At 45.4% G+C, this 22163-nt stretch overlaps 1 protein-coding gene across 3 annotated transcripts in view; it reads left to right on the top strand.

Moving 5' to 3' along the window:
* The window catches only part of PREP (prolyl endopeptidase), a 172318-nt gene that overhangs the window by 102193 nt on the left and 47962 nt on the right, over positions 1–22163 (top strand). For all 3 annotated transcript variants that reach the window (XM_048844907.2, XM_048844908.2, XM_048844909.2), the window contains exons 9-10: positions 661–858; positions 6698–6801. In XM_048844907.2, coding sequence (XP_048700864.2) covers positions 661–858; positions 6698–6801 — 302 coding nt within the window. The remainder of the gene's footprint in view (positions 1–660; positions 859–6697; positions 6802–22163) is intronic.

Genomic DNA, 22163 nt, shown 5'->3' with positions numbered 1-22163 from the left:
CCATTAGGCATCCTTAATCACATTGAGTAGTACTTATTTATAAGAATACTCTAGTGAATCCTTTAAAAGATACAAAAATGGCTATGTACTGTACACAGCTGTTTACCTTTTCATTCTCATAAATTATGTTTGCACAAAAGCTATGGTTTAGTTTTCTATCTCATATGCTTCCATAAATAATTTTCCTGATATATTTTTGACAGAAGGATTACCCTTTTATGAAGAAAAAATTGTAAATTTTGTCGATACTTTTGTCAGATATAGCTTTGAAACACTGGACATACAATAGCAACATGAACCATTAAACACTGAAAACAGAAACACCTTTTAGTTTGTGTACATTAATTGCAAGGGGTTTGAAAACATATTTGTTAGAATGTATGTTCTGAGAATGTAAGTCTTATGAATATTACAGCTCTTTCCTGCAATAGTGTCTTTCATATTTATATATAACTTTTGCTGGTATTTTGAAGAACTGTTTATTTTCAGAGCTGCAAGGAAACTCTGAAGCTTGCAGAATTGTAATCAGATATATTCCATAAGAGGTTTTGTGTGTTTTTAAAGCAATTTTTAAAGTTAGTTATATTTAATTATTTAGTTCCCACAGTAGTTGCAGGATTTTGTTTCACTTTACTTTTTTTTTCTTTACCACTTTTACAGAATGGGTTGCTTGTGTTAGGTCCAACTTCCTGGTTTTGTGTTACCTGCATGATGTGAAGAATGTTCTACAACTTCATGATCTAGCCACTGGCACACATCTCAAGACTTTTCCTTTGGAAGTTGGCAGCATTGTGGGATATAGTGGCCGAAAAAAGGACACAGAAATATTTTATCAGTTTACGTCCTTTTTATCTCCAGGTAAGGTTGTTTATTTCCTCAGGTGTTGCCCCTTTTACAGGGTACCTGCCCAATGGATCTTTAATTTAGAAAGTACTGTACACATAATGAGACTGAATTGTGGCTTGATCTTTAGAGACATAGAAAAAGGTGCTTTGCCCTAAATAGTGTGTTGTAGTTTGGACTGTGCATTTAAAATATATTAATGGAGAAAACTCTTGGATCTCATGGGTCTACAGTGAGTTAATATGTTGGGGATCTGGGTTCAGAAATGACTCAGTATTACAGAGAGTTCTATGGAAGATTACAACTTTTTGCTCATTCTGTCCTCTCAAAGAAGGGAATTAGTGTTGCTTTCATAGCACCAATTAGAGGCTGTATGAATGTGCTTTGAGCAGAGCTGCACGATCATGTAAAAGTGGTCCAGATAATATCTTTTGACCAGCCCACAGATACCTAATAAACTCACAGAGTTTAGGGCTAAAAGGAACCTAGTATGACCTCCTGTATATTACAGGCCACCATCACCACCCAGCACCTGCACACTAAACCCAACAACCAAAGTTAGACCAAAGTATGACAGCTCTCAGGAGACTAAACTATTGTGTGCCACAGGCAGAGAATAGGAGTGATCAAGGTGCACCAAAGCCCGAGCCCCCTGTTATGGTAAGGAATTGAATAAATGAGAGAGACCCAGATGCTCTGGGCAAATGATTCATGCTGCAGAGAATGCTAGTGACCTTGCATTCTTTTTGCCGATCTGTCCTGGGTGAAAATTCCATCCTAGTCCCATATCTGGTGATCACTTAAACCCTGAGCATGTGACCAAGAGCCAGCCATCCAAGCACCCTACAGAGAGAATTCTCACTATTACCTCAGAGCATCTCCAGCCATGTCCATATAGGTTGTTCAGAAGAGGGAGACCAAAAAAGAAAGAGGGCATCCCTTCCTGAAGCCCTGAAACATGAGATTTGAGGAACATAAGACATGAGCTCTGCCCCCGTCACCACAAACAACCCAGTCATATGATCCCACTCATAAATTTGTCCACCTCTCTTAAAATGAATTAAGTTTTGTCCACCCTCCCTCACCTTCTCCCCCACTGTACCACCTTACCCCCCTCCCCCATCCAGTCGGGAGGCTGTTCCAGAATCTGATTCTGATTATTAGAAACTTCCCAATTTCCAGCCGAAATTTGTTCATGGCCAGTTTATATCCATTTGTTCTCATGCCAACATTGTCCTTTAGCTTAAATAGCTCTTCAGCTTCCTTGGTATTTACCCTCCTGATGTATTTAGAGGAGCAATCTTATCCTCTCTCAGCCATGGTTTGGCTAGGCTAAACAAGCCCAACTCTTTTAATCTCCTCTCATAAAATAGGCCCTCCATTCTCCTGATCATCCTTGTAGCTCTTCTCTGCATCTGTTCCAGTTTGAATTCATCTTCCTTGAACATGGAAGGAATGACAAAGCCCTTACTAGTGGGGCATGAGGTATTTAATTATACCCTTGGAAATGGCTATGAAAATATCCCCAGTCTGTTGAATTTCAAATTAAAATTAAAATTCTTCAGCAGCATTGTTGTAAATCAGAGATTAATCAGTCTTTGCAGGGACAGTCTTACCAGTATCTAAAGAGGGGTACGAGTCTACCAGTGATATTCCTCCTCCATATGAACCATGCTTACTGCCGTACGACTATCTTCCTTCTTCCCATTTACTTTACTATCCCTTCACTTTTTTCTCTCCTTCTATAGAATTCCCCGTCAATCTCCGATAATATAAAAGCAAAGATTAAACACAGAATAATGGGAGCCCAGAATGAAGCAGTGGGTAAAAGATGAAGAACCCCACTCAGATCATTCCCCCTTTCAGTTTCTGTTATTTGGAGATAGGTACCCATTTTGGCTTATTCTGGAAGTGGGGTACTAAGCTGTGAAGTCTAGCCTTCTCCATAGCGACTGCCCCATTCAACCATCAGTAATTTTTTAACAGGTATCGTAGATCATCTATGCTAAATGTAGAGAAATGTTGAGGTGTGTTTCTTTCAAGAGCAAATCAGAAAGGTCCTGGCTGATAGTTAAATTCAAGTGAAAGCTTATGGACTAACTTTTTTTCCCCCAAAAGGTATCAAGCACTCACAGCTTCCATCAAAGTGCTCATCATCTCTGAAAATCAGGTCATTAGTGAAGCGCAGAAAATGAACAGTTTGATGCTAAAACAAGGGTGTGCTTTCCCATCATATATAGAAGAGCAAGCAGCATTTATCTACTTTGTATGGTCCATGACGTGCTACTGACCCAAACTTCTTTCTTCTGAATAACAAAATATCAAGTAGTTGGATCTGGAGAAATGGTTAAAATTCATAATTTTGCATTTATCCCAGTTTCTGCTCTGCAGTTCTTGTTGAAGTAATACATTGGAGCACTCAGTGCATTCTGATTGTCTCTCACTAGTGGCAGTTTACAAGTTGGCCACACAAAACTTACTCCAAAAACAGTTTGTGTATGACAGGCCCTACACTCCACTGTGCTACGTAGACCCTCCAGTCACTGTCTAAAGTCCTGGCTTTCAGAGGTATTGAGCACACATAACTCTCATTGACTGAAAAGGGAGCTATGGGTGCTCAGTAAACCAGGCCCTGTGCAAACAGATTAATCTAACAGTGTCCACAGAGTGATATAAATACATCATGCAGCCAAACACGTTTTGTTTTTACTGAGTTTTCTTGATTACCCAAATGTCAAGCAGAAGTTAATCCCTGGAACAGTAAGATAGGTGGAAGTGGGAGAATCAAGGTCCCTAGAAAAATACTGATGCTTTCTAAAGGCAAACTTACTGGCTAAAAACTGATCATGGAGGTCTTCGCTTCCAAACTTAAACTATATTTTTTCTGCAAGTGGCCCTTGCTATATATGCCAAATTTTAACAGTGAAGTATAACTTTCACACAAACAGTGCATGTGCTACAATAGAAGATAATGTGCAAACAGTTGTTTGGGAGAGAGTGGACTTCATTAGCCTGGGCGGAAGTCATGCTGTGGCCTTTTCATTTAAAAAACTCCCCAAAATATCTGAGATGGAGCATGGCTTGTTTGGATGGGATTACTGTCAAAGTGGGCTTCCCCTGCTCTTAATATCCTGAAAAGTACCCTTTTCATTTTGTCATCCAAACTCTCCCTACATTTTACACTAGAGTAAGAAAATTAATCTATAAAACATGAAATATTTTCTTAAAATAAGTTCGTTTTTTTTCTCAGTTTCAAGCATAAAGAGAGAGGCAGGGAAGACTGTGTATCCAGTTTGGAACTGATCTGAATATATGCTCTCAACATGAGTGGCGGTGTTGGGAATGTTGATAACTGAGTGTGGAGCCAGAAAGGAAAACCCCCACCAGCTTCAACCAGAAAGATCATGCAAGTAAAACCTTGAAGTTACCTCAACAGACTGCAGAACAAGGCTGTGCATAAAGGCTTAGCTATGTAAACTAAATAATTGCTGGATAAGATGGGGAAGAATGATGAGTGCAGAATGGGATGACTCATCCTGAGTGTTAATAAAAGCAAAAGTCCCAAAAGGCCTTTAAGCTTCTGTCAAGCAAAACCATGTGTCCAGTTATTTCTGCAAGAAGCCGTAGTTACCTTGTGAAATAAACAGCCCCTTTGTCACAGTGTATAATGAAAGGGTTCAGAGTAGATGCAAAATTGTTCATAGTAATAGCCAGAGAGACTAGGAGAGAAATATGACTAGTTTGGGGTTTGTAAGCAAATTATATAATTTAAGGAAGGGGATAGATTTCTTGCTGCTTTTCCTTTTTTGAGCTCCCTGCTGTTTAGATGGTCCTTGCTTTTTTACTTCTATGTATTTACGTTAATACAGTACGATGTTTAGGTTAGGAGGAGCAACTTGGGTTAAGAAATAGTTAGATTTTCTTACTGATACTTAAATCATAGGTGTCTGTCCTTTAATTATATCAGATTTAAGTCTTGTATTATTTCCTCTTTGCTGATAGATAGGGAGATCTAATACTGAATGTTTGTTAGATACAAACTCACTTTGTATTAGTGTACTGTGCTCAGAGCAGCCAAGAGAATCTGAAAGCTGGCTATGTGCATCTTATTTTTGGCAATGTTGTCAAGTCAATCACTATACAGATAGACGGGCAATTTGGGCTGACCTTGCTTTTGTTCTGCTTACTGGCTCTGTACTACAGTTGCACTCTCAGCCTCTGCTATTTATACTCTGACACTGCGCGTTTCTCTCAGTGTTGATGGTATTGTACCTATTAGAGAAAATAAATCATTAAAAAAATGTGGTAAGTCTTGGTACTTCCATACCTAATTCAGTAAACAGAATCTAAATCTTATTTTCTCTCTCTCTCTCTCTCTCTCTCACCCTCACATTGTGTTTTCCTCTTTAATCTTAATTTATCTAAATCTGAAATGGCAGTGCTCCACTGGATCAGGAATAAGAGGTTTTACAAAAAGCCCTATCCTAGGTTTGTCACTGATCCTGATTTGTTTCCAGATTTTGACAGAATGATCCTCTGTCCTGCAAGCCTATCGTAAGGATATTGACTGCTGGCTGTTGAAATTAGGTTTATTTGTATCACACTAGGATTCCCAACCAAGTCTGAGGCCCCATTATGATAGGGACTGTACAAACATATGTTAAGGCTCTGTCCTGATGAGCATACAATATGAATAGACAAGACAAAGGGTGAGAGAAAAGAACTACTATAATAATTATACTATAATATAATTTTACATCTGAGGAACAAAGGCACAGAGAGACAAAGTGATTGTCCAAGACCACACGGGAAGTTTGGGAATTGAACCCAGAACTCTTGAATTGCAGTCCAGTTCCTTGGCCATAAGACTGTCCTTGTCCCTTCCTACCAACTGACCATCTTGGAGAGCATTGGGGAAGAACTTAACTTTCTTGGGAAGTTTAGAGAACTGAATGGGAGCAGAGAGTTTAAACACATGGTTAAATATGTGCAGGATTGGATCCTAGAAAAGGAGATTACAGTCTAAAAGCCAGATCCTGCCTGGCCCTTTCGCAGGTGCGCAGTGACTTTTCCATCCATGTTCCTTTAGGGGATGGGCTAGGTGAAGAGGAAGTGGGTGCATGGCTCTGCCCACTCCATAAATGTGCAGTGGATAGAGAGGTGCTCCCCACAAAGGGGCATTGCAGCAGGTATGCTGTCACTGGGCGATGGATGTCCCAGAGGGCCTTCTGCTTCCCTGAGCAGAGTGCCTCCATTCCCTCCGGGGCAGTGCGGCTCTGCCTCAATCACACCCTTAAAAACAAGTTTAAGTCTACCAGCTTCATCATGGTCATGTGCTTAAGCACGTGAATAATTTTATTCATATGAGTAATCCCACTGATTTCAGTGAGCATACTCAAATGAGTAAAATTTTTCACGTGCCTAAGTGTTTGCAGGATCAGGCCCTAAGTAAACGTATTAGGCTAAATTCTGTTCAACTACATTGGTATAATCTGTATTAACTCACCATATTTCCAAATAGACTCCTAAATCTTTCCATTGTCTGAATTCTGTTAGATTTATCATTCTTACTAAATGCAAAGCAGCTTAATTTTTTTTTCTTGTATTTAGTTGGTTGTGGGAATTCTAATTTCAAATGTTTAGTATGGGCAGCAGTAATTGTTCTTTGCATACAGAAAGTCTCTGCTTTCTTCAGTGAAGAAGTGCATGTCAATTATTAAGTGTAAGGATTTATTAAGGCTGCTTTTTTACCCTACTGGGTTAACTTTGCCATTCGTTACAGTCTTTCATGTTTTTTAATCCAATGTCTTTTTAATGATGCATGTGCACTTGACAAATTTGACTTCTGTTTCAGGTATTATTTATCACTGTGATCTGACGAAAGAAGAACTGGAGCCAAGAGTTTTCCGGGAGGTGACTGTGAAAGGATTTGATCCTTCGATTTATCAGACGGTTCAGGTAATAACAAAAACATTAATTTTTCTACCTTGTTTTAATCGCTTTTGAAGCAGGCTAACAACAGCTGGAGTAAAATGAGAGTAAGATCACTTTCAAGCAACTCCTGTGTAATTTTCAATATCAGAAGTTTTGAGGCAGGACTAATGTGCTTTTTGGGGGTAAGTTTAGTATGTGCCATGCTATGTAACTAAGAGGCAAACACAAGTATGCATCTTCTCGTGTTGTGAATTTTAAAGGTATTAATAGTGTTTTGCATCTGTCTCAGTGATGTAATTGCTTTCCATGTACTGTGCAGTTGTTCCACTTTACTTAGTACAGTCATCCAGGTAAATTCTTTTGGTTGGGAACTGTTTTGTTTTTGTTTGTACAGCATCTAGCACAATGGGGTCCTGGGCATTAATACATTACAAATAATAAATAGGTGTGTACAACATTTGGATTCTGACAAGCTAATTCCTAAAGCTCCAAAATAAGAATGGCCATTCCAAGTCAGACCAATGGTCCATCTAGACCAGTATCCTGTCTCTGACTGTGGCCAGTGCCAGATGCTTCAGAGGGACTGAACAGGACAGAGCAATTATTGAGTAATCCATCCCCTGTCGTCCAGTACCAGCTTCTGGCAGTCAGAGGTTTAGGAACACCCAGAGCATGGGGTTGCATCCCTGACCATCTTGGCTAAAAGCTATCGATGGATCCATCTTCCATGAACTTATCTAGTTCTTTTTTTGAACACAGTTATTCTTTTGGCCTTCACAACATCCCCTGCCAACAAGTTCCACAGGTTGACTCTGTGTTGTGTGAAGAACCTGCTGCCTATTAATTTAATTGGGTGATTCTAGTTCTTGTGTTATGTGAAGGGATAAATAACATTTCCTTACCTGTATTCCCCATACCATTCATGATTCTGTAGATCTCTTATCTCCCCACCCAACACCCCACCTTAGTTATCTCTTTTCTAATCTGAACAATCAGAGTCTTTTTAAACTTTCCTCATGTAGAAGCTGTTCCATACCCCTGGTCGGTTTTGTTGCCCTTCTCTGTCCTTTTTCCATTCTAATATATCTTGTCTGAGATGAGATGACCAGAACTGCATGCAGTATTCAAGATGTGGGTGTACCATGGATTTATATAGGAGCATTATCTTTTCTGTCGTATTACTTATCTCTTTTTCTTAATCATGCCTAATGTGTTAGGTTTTTTTTTTTTTTTTTACTGCTGCTGCGCATTGAGCAGATGTTTTTTAGAGAACTATCCGCAGTGACTCCAAGATCTCTTTCTGGAGTGGTAATAGCTAATTTAGACCTCATTGTTTTGTATGTATAGTTGGGATTATTTTTTCCAATATGCATTACTTTTCACTTACCAAAATTAAATTTCATCTGCCATTTTATTGCTCATTCACCCAGTTTTGTGAGATTCCTTTATAACTCTTTGCAGTCAGCTTTGGACTTAACAATTTTAAATAATGTAGTATCATCTGCAGACTTTTCAACGGCACTGTTCAGCCCCTTTTCCAGATCATGTATGAATATGTTGAATACCACACGTCCCAGTACAGATCCTTGGTGGAACCCACTATTTACCTCTTTCTAAGTGAAAACTGACTATTTATTCCGACCCTTTGTTTCCCATCTTTTAACAAGTTACTGATCCATGAGAGGACCTTCCCTCTTGTCCCATGACTGCTTACGTCGCTTAAGAGCCTTTGAGGGACCTTGTCAAAGGCGTTCTGAAAGTCCATATACTATATCCACTGGATCACCCTTGTCCCCATGCTTGTTGACCCCCTCAAAGAATTCAAATAGATTGGTGAGGCATGATTTCCCTTTACAAAAGCTGTGTTGACTCTTCTCCAGTATGTTGTGGTGTTCTTCAAGTGCTTGCTCATGTCCATTCCATATTAGGTGTGTGCCTGCCGTGTACACTGTTGCCGAAGATTTTCCCTCAGTGGTATCTGTCGGGTCAGCTGTTGTGCCCTCTAGAGTCGCACATTCATGTGCCGGTATAAGGGGCGCGGCCAGCTACGCACCCACTCAGTTCCTTCTTACTGCCTGTGATGGTTGCTGGAATGACTCTTCTTGCTTCGGCAAGGCTTTTTCCCAGTGGTTTTTTATCTCTGATTCTTTGTTGTTTTAAATATAGAAACTCACGAGATGAACGAGTGCCAGATTTGTCGGGATTTTAGATCCCGCACTAAAAAGGACAGAGAAATAAAACTCAAGGCTATCCTAATGGAAACTGCTCTCAGACCAGCCTCAGAGCCAAGCCGCACTGATCCTGCACCGAGTACTTTGGCTTCAGTGCAAAGCACTCCTCTGGCACCGCGCTCTTACCAGCACCATTCACCATCTCCGGTGCAGAGGAAGAAGCACAAAAAGCAGTACACCGACAGTGCAGAAAAAGGACAGGCATGGGGAAGGTAGTGCGATGCGATCCATGTTGGGCCACTCCTCCACCCGTGGTCCCATGGTGCACCGTTGACTCTGTCCAGATCATTGAGTCCAGTGCAGGACCCTCCACTGACACACGGAAGCCACTGCGGTACCAGCGGTCTGACTGTCCCTGCAACCCCAGAGGCTTTCACAGCAGTCGGGGATTTACTATTAAGGCTAAGGTTTTGTTATGGTTATTTTTAGTAAAAGTCATGGAAGTGTCATGGGCAATAAACAAAAATTCATGGAAGCTATGACCTGTCTGACTTGCTGCTATGGCTCCATGGTTTCCTCCGCCACCGTGGTGGCTGGGAGCTGTGGGGTTCCCCCACTACCCATAGCAGTTGGAAGCTGTAGGGTGACCACATATCCCAAAGAGAAAATGGGACGCTCCCAGCCTCTCGCCCGAGGCATCCCCTCCCGACCCCTGGGCAAAGCTGTCGCCCATTGCTGGAACCCTAAGGAGGGCCCCTTCAGGAGGTTGTCGCCTGTGTTCGGAGCCTTTCAGGGGGCCCCCTGTCACTGCTGTTGCCTGTTGCTGGAAGCCTACCAGGGCCCTGCTGGCTGCAAAGTCCAGAGTTCTGTAGCCCCTGGGGCTGAAACAGGGGGAGGTCTCTGGAAGTCACGGATTCCATGACTTCCATGACCTCCATGATATAAACATAGCCTTACTTACTATCACTCTGAGTCCCTCCAGCTTCGATGGGGCAACTACTTGAGCAGAGAGTGTTGAACTTCCTGGCACTGGGCCCACTGGCACCTTCTAGGGGCAAGTCAGCCCTGATCCCATTGTCACGACCATCTTCGGTCCGCCACCAATCCCCGGACCCTCTGCACTGTCTGAAGGCAGAGCACACTACTGTATGGAGGCAGAGAGTGGTCACTGAGAGAGGACTCTGAGTCTGAAGGAGACCCCTATGTGCCATTGGACTTCAGTGTGGGTCCCCCTGCCGACACCTGGCCAACGGGTCAGTGGCCTATGCACTGGCCATACTGGAACCCTTGGGGTTTTCCCCTGGTACCAGGTCCTCCTTCCCATTGATCCTACTTGGTGGTTTCAGAGAGGTGGGCTATCGCTCCTTCCTGCTTAGCATTGGACCCTGAATCCAATACTGACCCCAGTACCAACGTTCAGGATGTGGTTCCCATGGATGTTGTTGAGAAAAAGGAAGGAGCCCCTACTTCGGTGCAAGCTTCCTCCTGAGCAGATGAGGCCGTCTCGGGGCCCAGTAATTTGTGTCTGCAAGACGACTTCAGGGCCCATCAGGACTTGCTGAAGCGGATAGCTGCTAACCTGGGGCTGGAAATTGAGGCACTTAAGTAAATATCTCACAGCCTTATTGACGTTCTGGCTGCAGCAGCTCCCTCCAAAATGGCCTTACCCATTAATGAGGCTGTAATGGGTCTGGTCAAGACCCTTTGGAAAACTCCGTCTCTGCACCCCACCTCAAAGGGCAGAAAAGAAACATGTGCCAGCAAGTGGATTTGAGTACTTGTACTCTCAGGAATTCGCTGGCAGGAATTCGCTGCCCTCTTGGAGGAGGGGAAGAATGTGACTAGGACCTCTCTCCAGGCAACTCTCAATGCAGCTGATGCAGCAGCAAGGACAATGGCCTCTGCTGTCACAATGAAGTGGTGTTCTTGGCTCCAGTCCTCAGGACTTCCTCACGAGGTCCAACAGTCTTTCCAGGACCTCCTCTTTGAAGGCTCCTCACTATTTTTGGAACAGAAAGACATGAGACTTCACAGCCTGAAGGACTCTAGATCCACCCTCAGATCACTGGGCCGCTACACTCTGTCTGCTTCTAGGAAGCACTTCAGTCCCCAACAGCCACCTTATTTCTCAGCGCCCCCTCTGGGAAAGGAGCCCTACAAAAGGGAAGGGAGAAGTTATAAATGGTGTCAGCCACTCCCGTCTACCTCAACCTCCCAGTCAGAGTCTGATAGGTACTCTGGTGGGCCCGAGCAGGCCTTTTGAAGGTATACCCAAGGGCACTATATCAGATCCTGCCTGCCCTTTATTTTTGGACCATCTGTCCCCATTTCAGCGCGGCATGGTCCTGCATAACATCAGACCACTGGGTGCTAAGTACAGTGACAATCGTCTATATCCTTCAGTTTTTATCCACCCCTTTCTCACACTCCCCAAACAGACACCACTTGGACTCAGTGCTCACTGTTCCTCCCCTGGTCCTCATCTCCTGGACTGGTGGAAGGACCCGGGGTCAATAATGATGGGAGTACCCTTTGTTGCCCCTCAGCCATCTATCTCGCTAGTCTCAGATGCATCAGATGTAGTTTGGAAAGCCCAGCTTGACTGTCTCCGGTCTCAGGGCCTATTGGTCAGGGAATTCAGGGCTGTATGTTTAGCCTGCCAAGCGTTCCTCCCTCAGATCTCAGTGAAGGTCGTGCAAGTTCTCACAGACAATGCCACAGCCATGTTCTGTATCTATGAATAGGGATGTGCTCGATCCTCTACCCTGTATCAGGAGGACATCCATCTGTGAGAATTCTGCCTGAAACACTCCATCCACCTGGAGGCAACACATCTTCCAGGAGCCCGGAATGCACTGGCAGATCATCTCAGAAGACCCTTTTCCTCTCACAAGTGGTCCCTTCAGCCAGAGATCGCCAGGTTCATTCCTAAAAGGTGGGGGGGTCTCCCAAGGTAGATCTGTTCGCGACCAAGCAGAACAGGAAGTGCCATCAGTTTTGCTCGCTTCATGGGCACAGTCTGGGCTCCCTGTCTGACACCTTTTTTCTCCCCGGGTCAGGACCCCTGCACTACACTTTTCCTCTGATTCCTCTTTTTCACAAGGGCCTCCTGAAAATCAAGCAAGACAAAGCGATAGTTTATTCTTATAGCCCTGGCGTGGACACACCAGTGCTGGTTCAGCACGCTACTGGATCTTTCAGTAGTATCCCCTCTTCCACTTCCACTCTATCCAGACCTAATCTCAGAAGACCACAGCTGGTTGCTCCACCCAAACCTTGCCTCCCTTCACCTAACAGCATGGACGTTAGGTGGCTGAACCCTGCGGAGCAGGCCTGGTCAGAGCAAGTTCGTCAGATCTTTCTAGGTAGTAGGAAACTGTCCACTAGGGCTACTACCTAAATGGAAACGCTTCTCGATATGGGCATCTCAATGAGGTCCCTCTCTGCTTTGTTCTTCCCTGTAGGCTATATTGGTCTACTTGCGCCATCTAAAGCAGCAAGGTCTGGTCTTTGCATCTATTAGGGTGCACTTAGCAGCAATCTCAGCCCTCCACCCACCGGTGAAAGACAGGTCAGTATTCTCCCATGAGATGACCGTCTGATTTCTCAAGGATCTGGAGAGACTCTACCCTCATGTCTGTGAGCCAGTCCCTCCATGGTACTTAAACCTGTTTCTGTCAAGCTCATGGGTCCTCCATTCAAACCGCTAGCACCGTGCCTGCTACTATTTCTCTCTTGGAAAGTTACCTTTCTGGTGGCTATCACCTCAGCCAGGGTCTCTGAATCAGGGCCTTTACATCAGAACCACGGTACAAGGTCCTGCTGCACCGCCACCTAGCCTTCCTACCAAAGTAGCGTCACAATTCCATAGCTACCAGGCTATTTTCCTTCCAGTCTTCTTTCCGAAGCCTCACAGGAACTCTAAAGAGTGGTGGCTTTACTCCTCGGATGTTAGACGTGCTCTTGCCTTCTATATTGAGAGGACTCAACCCTTTCGCAAATCCACGCAACTCTTTGTAGCAGTAGCAAAAAGGATGAAAGGGCTCCCAGTGTCAGCCCAGAGTATCTTGTCCTGGATTACTGCCTGTATTCTAGCTTGCTGTGAGCAGGCAAATGTCCCACTGCCAGCCATCCTAACTACTCACTCCACAAGAGCTCAGGCCTGTTCAGCAATGTTCCTTGTGCAAGTGCCCATCCAAGACATCTGGAGGGCTGCAGTTTGGTTATCGGTGCATACCTTTGCAGCCCACTATGCCATCACCCAACAGGCTCGAGACAACGCTAGGTTTGGAAGAGCAGTGTTGCAGTCAGCATGTTCATGAACTCTCAGCCCACCTCCTGAGGAACTTGTTGTGAGTCACCAAACGTGGAATGGACAAGAGCAAGCACTCAAAGAAGAAAAGGTGGTTATTAACCTTCCATAACTGAATGCATCCAATGAAGTGAGCTGTAGCTCACGAAAGCTTATGCTCAAATAAATTTGTTAGTCTCTAAGGTGCCACAAGTACTCCTTTTCTTTTTCCATAACTGTTCTTCAAGATGTGTTGCTCATATCCATTCCACAACCCACCTTCCTACCCCTCTGTCAGTTGTTCAGCAAGAAGGAACTGAGAGGGTGTGTGGCCGACAGTGCTCCTTATACCTTTACATGAGCGTCATGGGCTCCAGAGGGCACAAGAGCTGGCCTGACAGAGACCACTGAGGGAAAAATCTCTGGCAACGGTGCACACACTCCTAACATGGAATGGACATGAACAACAGATCTTGAAGAAAAACATTTACAGAAGGTTAGTAACTGTTTTTTCATCTATGTGCTGGATAATTCTGTTCTTTACTATAGTTTCAACCAGTTTGCCTGGTGCTGCAATGAGGCTTGCTGGCCTGTAATTGCCAAGGATCGCCTCTGGAGCCTTTTTTAAAAATCAGCATTCCATTAGCTATCCTCCAGTCATCTGGCACAGATGCTGATTTAAGTGATAGGTTACATAACACAATTTAACATACAGAGAAGATACTATCTCTCTCTGCACAAGGCTGTTGTAAATACCCTCATTCATCTGATTGCTTCCATAGATAGAAAGATGAGCTTTGCAAAGGCCAGTTTGCTAAAGATGCAGTTATCGAAAATTTATCTCTTGGCTTGAATTCATCAGGGAGGCTACTTCTTCTTTCTCTGTTTTATTATGTATATACACACAAACTTCAGAGGATATGGAGTTGAAGGAAGAAAATAGCATTCTCTTTGAGAAAGAACATGATTATATAACTAATACTATCAAGTTCAGTGAGATAACAATAATGGGATTAAAAAACCAATATAATAAATATAATTAAGAGGTTTAGAAAGAATTATTGTAAATTAGGAATATTGTATTTTACTGGCAAATCAAGTGTTTTATGTAAGAAACAATTGTAGAATCAAAAGCCACTTTTACATATAAATCAATTACTTATTAAATTAGGCTAATAATTAAAAATAAATTCCTTAAGTTAAGAGAGCTCTTCTCATCCAGAAGGATCCCAGGTTTTTTGGTTGTATATAGAAAGGGATTATTTTCCCCACCACTGAGAAGCTGCTACCTTTATATTGCTTTAGTGATGTAACAGTGATTCACTTTCAGCAATGCTCCACGTTTTGAAAGCAAGAAAAATAACCATCCATTTTCACTACAGTTGGAATTCGATTAGCAATGTTGAGTTTAACTATAACACAGCAGTTACTACAGCATTATAATTCTGATAAGTGCCTTTGGATCCTTAATTACATGGGTGGAGGGGGGGAGGAGGACAGTCCTTGCAACCTTGTACACCCCAAATACAGCACCTATAATAACAGAAGTGGTGCCCCTGTGCAGTGGGATATTGTTTTTTTGCTGACTTGGAAGGAAAGGTGCCATATCCTGAGACACAAATGCCACTTCCTACACCATCCTCTGTGTGTATGCTTCCTTATATTTGAGATTTGAGGAGACTCCAGCATCAGAGAAGAAAGATTTCTTACCTTTGATCTGGCCAGTTTATTGTACATTTAAATCTCAAATTCTTTTGAAATTGCTCCTTTAAAATGACACCTATATACTTGAATTGCATTGAGTTCAATCACAGCTTTGCCATAAGCCCTGCATTAGTGTCAAAGTATTGCTGCAGTGACCCTAAAGCTGCCTAAATCACAGTTGCCCATCCAGCCCATCTCTGCTTCCACTCCAGGAAAGGGAGCCTGGTGTGTCAGGGCTACCCAGGTTTCGTATGCTCTCCAAGATGGGGGTGAAGCTGCACCACTGGGTGTTTTGTGGAGCTAAACCAAGGTTCCACCCCATTCCTTGCCTGCTCCCCACCCACTTGCAGCAGTGGGGAGAGGGAAAAGAGTAGATGCTCTGCAAAGGTTGTGTTCCCCTCCCACAAGGAATCTGTGTGTGTATGTGTGTGAATCTAAATGATAACCTTGCTCCTCCTCTTACTTCTGCACCACCCCAGAGCCCTGGTCATGACTCAAGCATTTGAAAAGGAGAAACTGAAAACGGATGCAAGAAAAAGTAGTTGTGCAGAAAGTCACAGGTTGAGGTTAATTTCTTCACTATAAATAACCGTGTATAGTAACCTCGGTTTCATTATTGTGATTTATATCAAAATTGCTGAGTGCTGAAGGGGAGAAAACCGAAAGCTTGCTTTTTCTTTTTTTCTTAGTGGACTAAGGCAAGTTTGATTCTGCACTGAGGGATATCCTTTTTTTCATAAGATACAGATGAAAGGAATATCCCGTACAAAGCTTTCTACATTTATTCTCTTCCACTTGAATGAACAGAATGAATGCACGCACATCTGGGGGTTTCCTAGATTTATTTACATAACATATATGAAACTTTAATGAGAGTTGTTCTCTAGTAGTCTCTGCACATAATTGAGCAAAAGTGTTAGAAATGAAGTGTGCACGCATGCATGTGTGTGTTAACCTAAACTGCAATAGTCAAAGTGACACATCTGTGCTCTTTTGGGCACATTTTCAGTGTTGCATGGATTTTTAGTGCAAGACTCTACATGACTTCAAAAAAAAAAAAAATCCCACTGCTAAATCCCAATGCAACATATCAAAAATGTACCCTACATCCTGTGGTTAAAGTATGTATTAAATAGTGTTAATAATCTTTAACTAAATAATGCTTCCTGGAAAAGGTGGAAAGGAGTTTTGATTCTCTGGATAATTTCATCATGTGATATTTTACGGGGAGTAATAGAGAATAATGGATTTATGAAGGGAAACTTTGGCACAATTTTGTTTAACTGAGCAACTTATAAGTTTCAGAGTAGCAGCCGTGTTAGTCTGTATTAGCAAAAAGAAAAGGAGTACTTGTGGCACCTTAGAGACTAACGAATTTATTTGAGCATAAGCTTTCGTGAGCTACAGCTCACTTCATCGGATGCATCCACTGAATGCTCATGAAATGTAGCTCACGAAAGCTTATGCTCAAATAAATGTATTAGTCTCTAAGGTGCTACAACTTATAAGTAAAATTTATCAGAAGCTGTTTACTGCATAATAACTCAAATGCTCCTTTAGTTAAAGGTCATGAATTTTAACTTTATGAACTTGCCAACTGAGTTCTTATGTGCTCTTGTTACACTTCATCGTGAAGGTTAATCATTGATAAACAGGCTGCTGTCCTGTCTCTGAATTAACCTACTTTTATGCTGGTATGCAAGATTGCAGGTGTTGAAACTGTAATTGCAAAAGAAGTTGTTTGGATCCCTTTGCCATTCTTTTAATGTCTTCCAATGTGTTTAAAATAGTTCAAGATTGCAAAAGAGTATATGGGCCTAGCAAGGGTTGTACTTTGTTTAGCTACTGTTTGTAAAAGAACTGTGAAATTCATGGTATAACTTAGTTTGATTTAAAAGCAGCTGCCATTTTTTTACATTGTATCAATAAATTACCAGGTGGAGGGAGCGCAGGATTAATTGTATCCTGTGTCTTTTATAAAACCTATCTTTGTAGGAACTAAGTAGCACTATGAGTTATTTCATTTTTCAGCCTCCTGTGGAGACCTGGGTTCAAAATATTGATAGTTAACAAATGAAAATGAGGTTATTGTCATTCTAATTCTTAACAAATTTATCTACACTATACAGGTTGGCACAATCGGTGTTTCTGCTTTAGGGATGTTTAAAACTAAGATGAGTCAGAATTGAGGTTGATTGGTAGAGTTGTAGGAGAAACTTGTGCACAACACCTGCCAACGCTATTCCTGGATCTTGCCATTACTATTAGTACATCCATTTATGAACATTAAATTCACTCATTAAAATTTTTATTAACATCCTTATTCAGGGGCATGTACAAGGGGAGGCAAGCAGGGGCTTGGGCCCCCCAATAGTCAGCGTGGGCACAGAACTCCTCCACCCGCATGGACACGGTGGGGGAGAGTGAGTGAGCCTCAGAAAGTGCCCCTCCAAAAGCAGTCAAATTTGTATTCCTGCCTACGCCCCAGGCCTTATTAGTTGCTGTCCTATGGATGTCCTTATCTTTTTGGATCTGCCTAGCAAAATATGAGCTTCAGTTATAATATTTTAAAGTGGATGTGAAGGACTTACTGTTGTTTCTTGTCTTTTCCTTAGCACAAATGAATGGTTCCCTGGTGTTTAGAGAGAATTTTCAATGGCTCTGTCATCTCAGCTAAGATGTAACACCCTCAGAATAACAGACAAAAGGCACGTTTTTCAGATGAGCGTTGTGTTAGGAAGCAGAATTAAAGAACACACTCTCCTCTTTCTTTCGTCAGTAAATAAATTACTCTGTACTATTTTCTATCCTCTTCCCTCTTCCCCTTCCCCCTTCTCTTTAACATGAAAATGCTTTTAAAGCTGGAGCTTTTAAAGGTGTGGGTAAAGAATGATGAATTTTGAAGAATTATACACTATTATATACCATACTGGTTCTGTGGATGCTTGGACTGCTTGATTCATCACAATCTCACTGTAAAAACATAAATTTTAATATTAGAAAGGGCAAAACAAGTCAGTTGTTCCTGTCTCCTTCAGTTTTACTGTTTTTAGTTCCTCCTGGCTTCCCAATTCGGAAAGATAGAACATTTAGCGAACCTTGTTTTATGTAAAAATTTATCGTACTTTTTCGAGTGCTTGTTCAAGTCCATTCCACATTAAGTGTGCACGCGTTGCGTGCACGAGTGTCAGAAACTTTTTCCCTTAGTGGCTCCTGGCGGGCCCCCCAAGTGGCGCCACTGCGCCGTGCATTTATACCCTTGCTTGCCCGACCCCCTCCAGTTCCTTCTTACCCTCCGTGGCGGTGTTGGAACAACCTCTCTCTCTCTCTCCTGGAAGAGCAGTCCCTTAGCCTTTAGAGTAGCTGTTATCAGTTAGTTTACATACAGATTGTGGACACTTAAGTCATTAGGTGCTTGGAGGCCTCCAGTACCTGCTCCGGGCCCATGGCTTCAAGGCTTGCACCACATGTCGCAAACCTATGCCCCCCACAACTCGTCTCTACGTTGCCTGGGGGACGGACATCAAACTGAAAGGTGTAGGATTTGCAAGGCGTTTAAGCCAAGGACAAGGAAAGAAAGAGACTTTCACCTAAAGCAACTGTTGATGGAGGCCACATTGCAGCTGCTGGGCCCGGAGCGCCTGACACCGGCTGAGACTTTCTCGGTGTGTAGTGCCCCGGAGCCGTCGAGAGACTCAGCACCGGCTAAGCACCGTAAACTGTTGGCCCCGGAGCACCAGGCTAGGCCCCAGCACCGCTCGTCCTCCCCGGTGCAGCCCCCGGTGCAGCCGAAAGGAAGGCGCGGTCGTTCCCCGCACAGGAGGCCGGCGCCTCCCAAGGCCCCGAGCGCCGACAAGAGTGGGAAGGCCGTGGTACCGGCGCTGACACCGGCGGTCCCGGCAACGCACGCCCCACCGAGCCCAGAGCTAAGTGAGCTCAGTGCGGACGATGGGCTCGAGGGCGTAACGGATCAGCCCTCCACGCCTCGCACCTTTGAGGCTGCGAAGACTTCCTCGAGCTGTTGACGGCAAGCCCCCTCCCGTATGGGGAGAACCCTCTGGCGCCCATGCCTTGGGTGCCGTCGAGGAGTAAGCCGGCAATGGTGTGCTGCTCGAGGACACTGTTCTAGCCCCACTCCCGGAGTTAGTCCCGGTTGAGCTCCAACTCTGCAGACTCGTACTTGCCAGCGGCCCAGAAGGAGGTTGCGGCACCGGCAGCGGGTCGACACGAAGAAGCACCAGAAAGGACACGCCGCTCTCTGGCACCGCCCAGAGACCGGCACCAGGAGGAGTTGAGATGGCCCTCGCCAGAGGTCTCCTGCAGACGGTCCCGGTCCAAGGAACGCCGGCACCGGTCCCGGTCCCACTCAGCCAGGAGCCACTCATTCTCCTGCCGGCGCAGATTGTTGGCACTGGCTCTGGCCGCTATAGCTACCTGCATCAGGCCCGGAAAGCAGGGACCCTCAAGGAAGCTGGCAATGTCAATGGGGGCCGCCAGGCCATTGGCCCTTCTGGACCCCTGGGCCTATCAGGAGTGCCAAGGGGCCCTGTCCAGGGCAAGTTACTCGGTGCAGCAGTCCCGGCCCCCGCACCGACACCAGACGGTGCCGGAGGCAACAGTATCCAGGCCTCAAGCTTACCCCCAGCATAGACCGGAGAGTCCGGCACCGAGCCCGGTGCCGTCCCATGGACTCCCGCCCCGGCCTGAGCCAGAGGCCCCTACCACGGGAGATGGGGAGCAGGAGGACCAACCAGAGGGGGTCGAGCTTACAGGGCTTAACCTCTTCGTCTTCCCCCGATGAGGAGGTACAGAGGAGTCTGGCCCTCCGCCGATAGACCATAGAGCCCACCAGGAAATGCTGCGCAGAGTCTCCCAAAATTTGGGGTTGCAGGCCGAGGAGATGGTTGAGCAGGAGGACCCCATGGGTTTTGGGGAAAAGACCATTACCATGGTGGACATTTTGAGCCCTGAAGGTCCATCCAGAATAGTGCTCCCACTCATTAAGACCATCCAGTCTGACTATAAGACTATATGGCAGACCCCCGGCCTCCAACGGCTAAAGGAGTGGAGCATAAATACTTTTCCCCATCTAAGGGCTATGAGTTCCTGTTCTGCCACCCGAGTCCATGCTCTCTAATGGTTTTGGCGGCGAACGAAAGGGAGCACCATGGTCAGCAGGCCCCGGCCCCTAAGGCCAAGGAAGCGAAATGCCTGGACCTTTTTTGGAAGAAAGGTGTACTCATCTGGGGGCCTTCAATTGAGGATTGCTAACCAGCAGGCCATCCTCAACAGGCACAATTTCAACTCCTGGGCGGCAGTGGGGAAGTTTTAAGGACAACCTCCCGCAAGGTTCCCAACAGGAGTTCACAGCCCTGGTGGATGAGGGCAAGGCAGTTGCCAAGACCTCTCTCCAGGCCTCCATGGATTCGGCAGACGTGGTGGCTAGAACAGTTGCGTCAGGGGTGGTCATGAGGTGCTCGGCGTGACTCCAGGAGTCAGGCCTGCCCCCTGAGATCCAGAATACACTCCAGGACCTCCCCTTCGAAAGGTCCGGGCTCTTCTCGGACCAGATAGATGCGAGGCTGCATAGCCTCAAAGATTCACGAGCTACGCTCAAGTTGCAGGGTATGCACACCCCAGCGACCCAGAGGAAGCCCTGTAAGCCAGAGCTTCCCCCTCAATGCCAGTACCAGCCTCACCATAGGCATGAGCCTTACCGTAGGCAAGGCAGAGATTACAGGCGACGATGCAATAATAATAATGATAATAATGCGCCGGGCCAGAACCAAGGCCAGCACAAACCCCAGCCGGGCACTAAGCCAGGCTTTTGAAGGTGCACTCGAGGACAGCATACCAGACCAGTCACCGGATCCTTTCCCTTGTTTCCTGAACCTCCTGTCCCGTTTCTCCAATGCGTGGTCTACCATTACATCAGACTGTTGGGTCTTACGCACTGTGTGGAATGGGTACTCGCTGCAGTTTGCCCCGTCCCTCTTCAGGGACCCCTCTCATGAGCATCTCCTAGAGGAGGAAGTCCGCTCGCTGCTAGAGGCGGGGGTGATAGAGGCGGTGCCTTACGGCCTAAAGGGAAAAGGATTCTACTCCCAGTACTTCCTCATCCCCAAAGCCAAAGGGGGCCTTCGCCCCATCCTAGACCTGTGCGGGCTCAACAAGTTCCTGGTCAAGGTCTGGTTCTGCATGGTCTCTCTGGGCACCATCATCCCTTCCCTGGATCCAGGGGACTGGTACTCTGCCCTCAACATGAAGGACACGTACTTCCATATCGCCATCTTCCCAGCACACAGACGGTTTCTACGCTTCGCTGTGGGCCAAGAACATTAACAGTTTGCGGTTCTCCTGTTCGGACTAGCCGCAGCCCCAAGGATGTTCACGAAGTGCATGGCAGTGGTGGCGATTCGGGTGTACCCGTACCTCGACGACTGGCTCCTGGCGGGCCGATCTGAGGAGGAGGTGCGGGGCCATGTGGAGGTGGTCCTGAGATTGTTCTGAGAACTGGGGCTCCTGGTCAACCTCCCCAAGTCTACGCTCATACCCATGCAGAGAGTGGAATTCATAGGGGCAGTCCTGGACGCGGTGCAGGCCAGGGCAAGCCTTCCTGTATTCCGATTCTGGGCTATCCAACAAGGAGTGGCCTCCCTGCGCCAGTTTCCAATGAGAACGGCCAGGTGCTGCCTGTGGCTGTGCTGCATGGCAGCATGCACGCACGTGGTCAGGCATGCCAGACTGAGAGGACTCTGCAGGCGTAGCTCGCTCTGGTGTACCGCTCAGGCAGGGACCCCCTGGACTTGGTAGTGACAGCCCCAAGGGATGTGCTGGACTCCCTGCTGTGGTGGCAGTTCCAGCCTGTGGTTTGCGAAGGCATCCCCTTGCCGCCTCACAACCAGACCTGACACTGGTGACGGACACGTCAGACCTCTGATGGGGGGCTCACCTGGGGGACCTCATGACGCGGGGTTGTGGTCCAAGACAGAAAGGTCGCTCCATATCAACGTGAAGGAGCTCAGGGTGGTTCGTCTTGCCTGCCAGACCTTTCACGCCACTCTGAGTTGTCACAGCGTGACAGTTCTGACAGACAACACTACTGCCATGTTTTATATAAATAAGCAGGGCGGGGCTCATTCCTCGCCACTCTGTCGTGAGGCTCTCCTCCTCTGGGACCTTTGCATAGCCCATGCAATTCACCTCGAGGCATCCTATCT

Source organism: Caretta caretta, chromosome 3 (assembly GCF_965140235.1).
Source record: "Caretta caretta isolate rCarCar2 chromosome 3, rCarCar1.hap1, whole genome shotgun sequence".
NCBI lineage: Eukaryota > Metazoa > Chordata > Testudines > Cheloniidae > Caretta > Caretta caretta.
Note: the sequence above shows the minus strand (reverse complement) of the source record. Positions and strands in the feature narration are given on the sequence as shown.